Genomic DNA, 10,424 nt, shown 5'->3' on the forward strand with positions numbered 1-10,424 from the left:
ATATAAGCTGTGTATAGCATAGGGAAGGGTTAACACCCCTGTGGTCTTTGTTTTGCTGCTTGTGCCCCTGTTCAGAAGATTTCACCTCACTTTCTGTCCCTGGCGATTTTGAAAAATTTGGCATGTTGTGAAAACAAGGATTGGTAGAAAGCTTCAGTTGAGACACCTTTTTTCCATGATACCTCTTTCAGGAATGACTTTCCCTTCGTAGGGGTAGATTTCTCTCACTTCCTGTTGTCTCATTCCATTCTTAACTATGAATCATTTGTAAGTTGGATGTTTGTAACTCAGGGATTGCCTGTGTAGGTAGATGGATGGGTACATACATACACACACACACACATATATATACACACACCATATATTCATGACCACCTGTGCACAACATAAAAACAATGGAAAGAGAAGTGTTGTACTAACCTGAGGTGTGTCTGCACTGTAGAAATACTGCAGTTTGACACCATCTAACTACCATGGATCAGTGCTGTGGAATCATAGGAGTTTCAGATTTACAAAGTCTTTAGCCTTCACTGCAAAAGAATCTGGTGCCTCAAAAAACTACAATTCCCATTGAATCCTGACAGTTAAACTACGTTCTAATTCTGTTAGATGTACCCACACTTAATCTTCATTTCTGAATTGCACATTGTATAAGCCTCCAGATTTTAGTAATCACTTTCTCATGCAACTGTGAATAAGCATACATATATAAACTTGTCCTAGCGCTCTGCTCCTCTGAGAGAAGTAATCACTAAATACTCATTCTTTTAATACTAAAGAATGTGCCCTTGAACAGTTTATTATTGTTTTTCAAATAGCTATTAAGGACAATTAGTTTTAAGCTGAAGGATGATATGAATTCATTAAATTTCTGTGGGGCTTTAGCATAGGGCTCTTTTCTTGCAGGGATGGAAACCTCAGAAATCATCCCGATAGCAACATATAGGTCATAAAATGTTTGTTTATAAGGTAAACTGGGAAGGATTGCAAAATAAAAATGACCAGCATTAAATGGGTAATAGTTTAATCAGTTGAGCCTCCGGTGGCACAGCTGGTTAAACTGCTGAGCTGCTGAACTTGTGACCCAAAGGTCAGCAGTTCAAATCTGGGGAACAGGGTGAGCTCCTGCTGTTAGCCCCAGCTTCTGCCAACCTAGCAGTTTGAAAACATGCATATGTGAGTAGATCAATAGGTACCTCTCCAGCGGGAAGGTAATAGCACTCCATGCAGTCATGCCGGCCAACGGACAACGCCGGCTCTTCGGCTTAAAAATGGAGATATGCACCAACCCCCAGATTTGGACACAACTAGATTTAATATCAGGGGGAAACCTTTACCTTTACCTTGTTTAATCAGTTAGCTGGTAAGCTTTATCCTTAAGGACTAGACTAAGGCCACAATATGTTTGTCTTCTAGCCAGAGAAATCTTGCCTGATTTGGTTGCCATTCTTCCGGATTCTGTGCCAACAACCGATGTGGCCAATGAGACTACTGCTTCTGCCTGTTATGCATTATACAACCTGACTCAGAACAACTCCCAGAATGCTCGCCTCCTCCTGAACTCTGATGGCATCTCAAAGATTATGAGCATCAGCACAAGTGAAAGGTGAGCCATTTTCATGTGTGCCCCTAAAAGGCACAAAACAAACAGGAATCCCAGCCTGTTTTCTAGCTATCCAAGGGGTAAAGTAGAAAACAGTTGTGTTTCAGGATGACAATATATTTTATTTATATATGTGTGTGTATAATAGTTGACAACTTGTTGTTTTTGGTATTTGTTATAGATATCTGTGTTTCTTGGATAATATATTTTATTTGCCTATGCAGTTCCATTTAGGGTACATCCACACTGTGAAATGGATGCAGTTTGATCCCACTTTAACTGCCATGGCTCAATGTTATTGGAATCAAAATACTCATGGAACATTTTGACTTTTGCAGTTTTTATTGACTGGGACAGGAACATTCCCTCAATGACAGATCAGTAAATTTCCTGGGATATTTTATCCTACTTGCTTAGAGAAGGAAAGCTGCACTTGAAAATTTGGGACATTGTTTAATATTGCTCTAGCAAGTATCAATTCATCCCTCCATATTCTCTGTAGCTAGATGCATAGGACCCCTGTGAAAGTGAAAAACTAACAATATTTTTTTTAATCTGAGAGGAGCATTTCTAGCAATTTTTAGGCTCTCCAGTATGACTTTCTACTCAACTTCCATTGGATGCTGGCTACAGAGTTGTGCTAGATAACTTGGAAATCCTGGGGGTGGGAATGGGGCTAATCATATATGCAAAAGTTGAACCCATGCATGTAAATGGTAATTATACAGGGAAAGCTGTGTTGTACTTCTAATTCTTACTATTTTATTATTTATTTATTTCTATCCTGCTTTTCCCCCATGGTGGGACTCAAAGTGGCATACAGTATGTAAAATCAAGACAATAAAAACAAAAATACGAACTTGAACCCCGACGAATAAGAAATTAACTATTTCAGATATTACATTTTTTTAAACTCCCATTACCCCGGCATAAAAATAGCACAGCAACATAATTGAAACATACCAGTTAAACCCATGTAATTATGAGCGATTTCTGTATGAAAAAGTACATTTTGGATTTAGTCCCAACCTGATAAGAAAATGTTTAGATGGAAGTCTGAAAATATATCAATTCATCCATGCTTTGAATCCCCCTCCCCCCCCCTGCCTTCTTTCCATGTTTCTAGTGTATATCTTTCTCTTATTATATCGTAAGCCTGTGAGCAGAGTTTGTTCTCTTTAAATTTGTTATTGTTGATATGCCAAACCTTTGGGGAAGCTTTATAAATAATTGATCGTAGAATAATTGTTATTACTGTTCTTTTCAGCAAAGCTGGTAGAGCTGCTTCAGTCCTGTTGTATTCTCTGTGGTCTCACACCGATCTTCACAGTGCCTACAAAAAGGTAAGCAAGCAGAACAGCCAGGAGATGCTTTGTTAAAATGCCCACAAAGTTGAATAGCAAAAAAAAAAAAAAGATGATCTCAGTGCAATGGTCCATGCGTTTTTGTTTATTTATATACCGCTCTTCTCAACCCCAAAGGGGACTTGAGACAGTTCACAGTTAGAAATTGAATCTAAAGTTACCCTATAGATAGATTCTGCATTTGTTACAGATATGGTATCAATGCTGTTCACTACTCAGCATGTATATTTTGGTGCATTTGTTCTAGTATTAGACCTGAGTGCACAGAAAGTGCCTTTATGAAGGGTTTGTGTAAAATCACCACTGGCAAAAGCTGTTTCAATGCCTGGAGCAAAGAACAAGACAAAATTTCCCCGTTAATATGTACAGAAGCCAAACAATAGTAGAAATTGGCTCTTCTTTCAACAAAACCTTCCACCTCACCGGAGAGCACCAGGAGTGATTGCCTGGAAGATCTAGTTCTGTCCTCTACTTCTGAGGTATAAACAGGAAGCTGCCACTATTGTCCCGGTGATATCCCTATTTCCTTCTGCCTAATGACAAAGCTGACCCTCTACAGATTTAGATTAGGAAAATGACATGGTGGAAAGGATCAGCATGTCTGATTTGTCCCTAAACATCTTTGTCTTTGAAACAATTGAGTAATTTCCCCAAAATAAATATGATAATTAAAAACCAAAGTACTTTCAACTTAACTAAATTTTTCTGGCTGGCAAGTAGGAAACAAAAAATTGATTTCCCAAATAGTTTACTAAAATTGTGTTTATTTAAACTGATTTGGCACCTTCTGCCAAGGAGCCGTGGTGGCGCAATGGGTTAAACCCTTGTGAACTTCTGACCTGAAGGTTGCCGGTTCGAATCCACAAGACGGGTGAGTTCTCGTCTGTCAGCTATAGCTTGTAGGGACATTAGAAAAACCTCCCAGTAACACATCCAGGCATCCCCTGTAGATGACCAATTCTCTCACACCAGAAGTGACTTGCAGTGTATTCTCGTCACTTCTGACACTATTTTAAAAACCCTTCTGCCAGGCTATTTTCAGGATTCCAAGGGTCCCTCAGCTTCCATTCCCATTTTTGATAAAATATTGTTATTTTAAAACAAAAAAATGCCTCTATCATCCCCTAAAGGGCATGAGGTCAATTTCACGTGCTTTTGTCAGCTGTAGACTTTGCACTGGAGGGCATTTTTGTACTAGGAAATAAAAACCAGAAGAGTTTGTTTTACTCCCCTGCAGACGGGGACCTTTTGAGTTTAAAAATATTTTCAAAAAGATAAACTATTAGGGTGTAAGCACAGTAAGGGCGGAGTCCTCTCAGATCCTACAAACAGGAGGGAGTGCAGCCCCTCAACCCCTGACAACTGCCCAGCCCTGCTTTAAATCATAACAGTTCAACTTGTTGATTTCGATTCAGAATGTAAGCCAGATCTATTTATAGATGACATCTGTTTTGACTGACAAAATAGGGATAGGCTCACAATTGTTTTGTTAGCCAGCTTCATTTTAGTAGGGTTGGGAATCATGCAGTCTGTGGACCACATACTGGTTGGGGAGAAGAGTCCTGTGCCATCCCCATTCCCCTCCAACCCTATGAAATTAACTCTATTTGGGGGAAGAGAATATAATTTTCAGACAAAATAATGCCAGAGAATGCAGTTTATCCTTTTAGCATTATTTCAGAGATGCCTTCCTCAGACCTACCAAAATAGCTTAGAAGTTTTTTAAAAAAACACAATGGTATAGTCAGCAGCTCTCCAAATCCACAGGTTCTGCATCCACAGAGGGGGGGAAAAATCCAAAAAGCAAGTCTTGGTTTTCTACTTTCCAGGCTGTAGCCTCCCAACATTTCACAGATCCTCAGGCTCTCTCTGGGACCTATTTGAGTTGGTCACCATTTTATAGAAGGGATGCAGTTTTCTATGCCACGGTATATAATGGGACTTGAGCATCCATGGATTTTGGTATCTACAGAACCAAACCCCAGCGAACACACTATATCAAGCATGGGCAAACTTCGACCCTCCAGGTGCTTAAGCAGCTGGGGGGGGGGGAGGAAAGGGCCTGAGGTTGTTAGGAATTGTGGGAGTTGAAGGCCAAAACACCTGGAGGGCTGAAGTTTGCCCATGTCTGCTCTATATGGTCTGCTGCAGATCAAGGGGAGCCAGCTGCAAAACATCCAAAAGCACTCCTTCTTAAATGAGAAGTTGACATTTTTGCCAGCTTGGTGGGGGGTGAATCTTAACAGGAACCACATGACAGGTGCTTTTTGTCAGGGGAAGAGACCATTAATCTTTCCCAGTGCAGTCAAATTTCCAGTGAAAGTCTATTCCCTCATTTTTTGCAATTAATACAGACGAAGAAGCTTTGATATGCACTGTTTCACATGTATTTCTGTGACTGATAGCAACTGCAAAGAGAGCAAAAGTTTGCTTTTAGGACAATAGGTCTGTTGCAGTAAGGTGGAAATTTGAGCCACAATATATGCCTCACAGCATATAGAGATTATATACTGTATTTTCAGAACACAGAATTCAGAACTGTTCTTTATTATTATGTAATCTCTTCTTTTATTTTATTTTTAATTTTATGTAAAGGTTAACTTCAAGAAGACTGACTTCATCAATAACCGGACATTAAGAGCCTATAATTCACTAAAAGACTGAAAAGCAAACTACAAGGACTTTAGAGACTGATGAGATTATACAGAACCATTAAAGCCCTATTCTTGGCACTAAATCACCAGCAAAAACTGCACAGCATCCTACAAGGAAGACCAGTTTTATATTTTCAAAGGATAAAATATTCTCTGCCTTATTTCATTGTTTCTTACTGCTTTTGAACTCAATACATGATTTGTAAATCTCAATTCAACTGTAGTTTCAGTCTAGTGAGTCATTTTATTTTCATACACTGACAGCAATATTGGTCCAGTTTTGACCACGTCAATTTCCTTGTTTTGTACTACGAAAAATTAATAACCAAATAATATGGGTTTTAAAACTTCCTTTTGCTTTCTGTCTGCTAAAACTGACTATTAATAATACAAAATTGTCTGTGCAGATCTTTAGAAAAAGCAGGCAGATTCTCATAGAATGTTCTTCAGGTATGACATTTCCTCAGGTTGTAATTTTTCAGCATAATTTCTTTGCTTTGTGCATGCTTGTTTGCTAAAACCTAGTTTGCTAACAGTATGGAATTGAATTCTGTATTGGAAGAATTATTTTTAAAATACCTACAAAATTAGAAGTATGTTTCTGTGTGTTTTTTTTAAAAAAGACACTATGAGATCATTAGGTTTATTTCAGACTAGCTTATGTACATGGCATTGCCCAGGCTAGGCATTTTGTAATGCTATTTATTAGAAATAGTCACTGATTGGTTTTGAATTTTATGAATGACCGTATTATAACATGCATAACTGTATAATGGGACTATATATCAAATCGTACAACTGATGGGGTGCAACTCCCATCAGCCCAAGACCTGGTCAGGCTGTAACTGTCATCAGGTTCAAATCTGGCTTTGCATTTTATTTTATTTTTTGCTTTTGAAGGGACCTGTTCCTTGGGGTTTTTATAAGGCATTCTGTAGCCACCTCACTTAATAAGAAGCACCATTATGCACCACATTGAAATACAAAGCAGTTCTTTCTTTCTCCCTCAGAAAGATGTCTCAGGCCTCTTCTTGAGCTGCAACTCCTATCATCCTCAGTGTGCCTAGTGGGATTTTTTTTTACTCACAGTGGTTCACTAATGTGTGCCACACCTGTGCTTTAAACTGGTCATAATGGATATATGTGCTGGTCCAGACCTATTGTCAGTGGGATTCATACAACACTCTGGAAGTGGATGGACTATAACCCCCACCATCATCTGTTATTCCCACCAGTATTTAAAGTTAGACCACGAAGGATTTGTGTGCCAAGTTTGGTCCAGATCCATTAAGCCATGTAAAATCCTTTGTGGGTCAAATATACATATAAATAAATAAGCATACCTATTTTTTACTTTCATGTATAAATAGATTGAGGATACAGCCAATGCAAAATTACTTCCTTGGATTATTTGTTTGATTGTTTGTTTGTTTACTGAATTTCTACCTTGCTCTATCTCACCCCGGAGGGGACCCAAAGCAGCTTCCAGTTCTTGGCAATTATTCAATGCCATATTGAGGCATAAAGCAGATAAATACACAAAATATTAAACTTTAAAATCAAAAAAATACATACAATTTAAAATTTTAAAAGTGTTAAAACATTGGACCTAATCCCACCATCATGGTCCACGCTGCTTCAATTATATCAAAACTGTGGATGTATATTGCACTGTGGTTATGCTACTCCACAAATACCTGGTTCAGCCAGGTTTTGACACTCTAAAAACCAGAGGAGAGGAAGCTAATCAAATATCGTTGGGCAGGAAGTTCCATAGCCAAAGGGTCACCACCGAGAAGGCCCTGTCCCTCTTCCCCATGCCGTGCCTGGGAAGAAGGTGGGACTGAGAGCAGGGCCTCCCTGGCAGATCTTAATGTCAGCTGGATCATAGAGGGAGAAACGTTCGGACAGGTAAGTTGGGACGGCTTCATGTAGATGGTAAACAACATGGGGGACAATACTGAGCCCTTCAGGACCCCATAGGACAAAGGCTGTGGGTCCGAGTAGGTGTCCGCCAGCATTACAACACCTGGAAGTGACTGTCCAGGAAGGACCAGAGCCACTGTAAAACAGTACCTCCCATTTCCACTATGCACCCCAGGAGGATAATTGCTTTTTTTACACTATTAGTGCCTCTTCATTGCATCCATCTCTGTAATCCTATGACCAAAATCTACTCTCTAGCACTCATTTGGGGGGCCCTGTGGCACAGTGGGTTAAACTGCTGAGCTGCTGAACTCGCTGACCGAAACGTTAGCAGTTTGAATCCAGGGAGTGGGGTGAGCTCCCGCTGATAGTCCCAGCTTCTGCCAACCTAGCAGTTCGAAAACATGCAAATGTGAGTAGATCAATAGGTACTGCTTCGGCGGGAAGGTTACAGCATTCCATGCAGTCATGCCGTCCAGATGACCTTGGAGGCGTCTACGGACAACACCAGCTCTTCGGCTTAGAGTCGGACACAGTTAGACTTAACATCAGAGGAAAACGTTTACCTACCTAGCACTCATTTGACATCTGAAAAGCTTTTTGATTTCTGTCAGGTTTTCTTTTACTTTGTTGCATGGTACTTTATGTATAATGTTTACTAACAGCAATGTTTTATACATGTCTGCTTAAAAGTAAGATCTACAGTGTTCAATGAGTTTTAGCTCTATATGTGTTTTCATTAGATTAGAGCCTAGAGAATTTTCCCTGGGTGGTCAAAGGGAACAAGACATGGATCAGATAGAAACCTGACATGGAATAAAATTGTGTGAAAAATATAAGACCATTAGAAGAGTCGAGCTAGCTAGCCATTTCCCACAAATTCATTTTCACTCAAATAGGTCTTAATGGTTAATAAGATGGGATTTAACCTTTCCAGAAGCCATGTTGATCTGTCTTCATTGGGGTTTATAGTTCTAAATGCTTGAAAATTTTATCTTTATACGAGTATATTCAGCCTTTGGTCACTTCCCCTGAAACAAACATTACCTGTAATATCCTGGATTCCTTTTAAAAACTGATGTTACATCAACCATTCTCTAATCTGACAAAGAAGCTGATCTTTGGGACACAAACACACCCTATTCGTTTCCTATTTTATTCTTTTAACAACTTTCAGATAGACATCTGGTTAAGTATTTTTTTCTGACATCTCCATAAATCTTGCTTGCTGTGGGTGGGTGGTGAGGAATGGGATGGTCAGTATCTCCCCTTAAACTTGGCTGATTTCAAGCAGTTCAGGCTCTTTCTGGTTGCTGTTTTAGTGCATGCAAAATAAATATTTAGCCTTCTCCACACCCATCTCAACAATGCATCCTTTCTAGGAGGAGCTAGGGAAGTCCCCAAAGGATACGATCTTTATTACTGGGAAATTCTACTTATTTTTAGAATGGTGAACATTTTGCCTGCAGGAGCCAAAGAAGTGTGTGAAATACTTTTAAAATGTTTGTAGACCCCTTTATATCTGTCAGTGCTTCTGAATCGTACAGCAAGTTAAATTGAAAGGGAACCCATAGGCGAAGTAACTGTCTGGCCTTTCTTTTTTTTTAGACATGTCCAGAGAAAGAGACTCCACCACATCTCTTCTGACATCATTTTTATATCTAACTTCTTCATTTACATATTTGGAATACACTGGTTTTTATATCTACAAAAATGGTAGTTGCTCAAACTTACTTCCCACAAAATATTGCACATTGCAAAAGGCTCTATGCCCATTTTCTTAAAAATTGTATCCTCCAGATGTTTTGAAACTGAACTCTTAACTATTCCTGATCATAGGTCATGCAGGCTGAAGCTGCTGGCAATTGTTTTCCAAAGCCTTGGCGGGTGTCTTGAATCTGACTTTAGTGTACCATTAAGGAAAGAACAGATTGTTTTCTTATAGGACAAAAGCCCTTGTACTCATGCTTATAATACTATTCTGTTCCATTTTGAATCACAGAGAAAGACCAACTGGTTTTACCTGTCCTGGAACAATGGCAATGTCCTTTGTCTGCCCACACCCAGTAATAATACAATTTCGATGGCTCTGCTTTCAAATTGCCAAATGCTCTTTGGACCCAAGTCAGATTTAATTTTAACCTGATGTACTATAGTGCCAAAGAAGTTGGGGAATAGAATTTACTTATATTCAAATATGATCTTGCTTGTTGTGTGGATCAATAAAGCTGCAAGGGACCTCAAGCCTAATTAAAAAACAAACAAACAGGAAGTTGGCAAAATGAACTCTTGTGAGCCAAAGGTATTGGACTAACAGAAATGTAGGGCCTGAGCCAAGAGATTTTGCTACTTTGTGAAAGCAGGGAGGTGTTTTGTTTGTATTAATCAGAAGCTATAACTTTATGAATTATGTCTGCAGAAAATCCCAGGCTCAGTCTATTCCATCTCCCACTAAAATAATCAAGGTGAGAATGATTTGTGTACCTGTGCCTTTAAGTTCCCTGTCAACCTATGTCAATCGCATAAATTTTTTAAGCTTTTTGTTTTTGCTACAGTAAGCCAAGGCCTGTATGTGCCAAAGTGCAGAAAGCATTATTTGCCATTTAAATTTTTTAGGATGTCTGTACTTTGAGGGACTCTGCTGAGTTGTTCTGGGGAGCTGCACTTTGCCCACCTCCAGTGCTGGATTAGGACTCTGGGAGGCAAGACTCTGTTGGGGTAGGAAAGGCAATAGCAAGCCTCAGTTGAACAAATCTTGCCAAGAAACCCCTGCGATAGTCACCTTTATGCTTGCTGAGTTTACAATCATCATTGCTGATCTACATGATACTGCAAATGTAAGCACTGATATAGCTAAAATGTACAAATTCATAGGAA

At 39.3% G+C, this 10,424-nt stretch overlaps 1 protein-coding gene across 1 annotated transcript in view; it reads left to right on the plus strand.

The window, feature by feature from the left end:
* The window catches only part of pkp2 (plakophilin 2), a 70,335-nt gene extending 64,121 nt beyond the window's left edge, over positions 1-6,214 (plus strand). The window contains exons 11-13 of the mRNA XM_062983099.1: positions 1,417-1,606; positions 2,871-2,946; positions 5,563-6,214. Of these exons, the coding sequence (XP_062839169.1) occupies positions 1,417-1,606; positions 2,871-2,946; positions 5,563-5,631 (335 nt within the window). The 3' untranslated portion in view covers positions 5,632-6,214. The remainder of the gene's footprint in view (positions 1-1,416; positions 1,607-2,870; positions 2,947-5,562) is intronic.
* The last annotated feature ends 4,210 nt before the right edge of the window (positions 6,215-10,424 follow it).

This window comes from Anolis carolinensis, chromosome 5 (assembly GCF_035594765.1).
Source record: "Anolis carolinensis isolate JA03-04 chromosome 5, rAnoCar3.1.pri, whole genome shotgun sequence".
Lineage (NCBI taxonomy): Eukaryota > Metazoa > Chordata > Lepidosauria > Squamata > Dactyloidae > Anolis > Anolis carolinensis.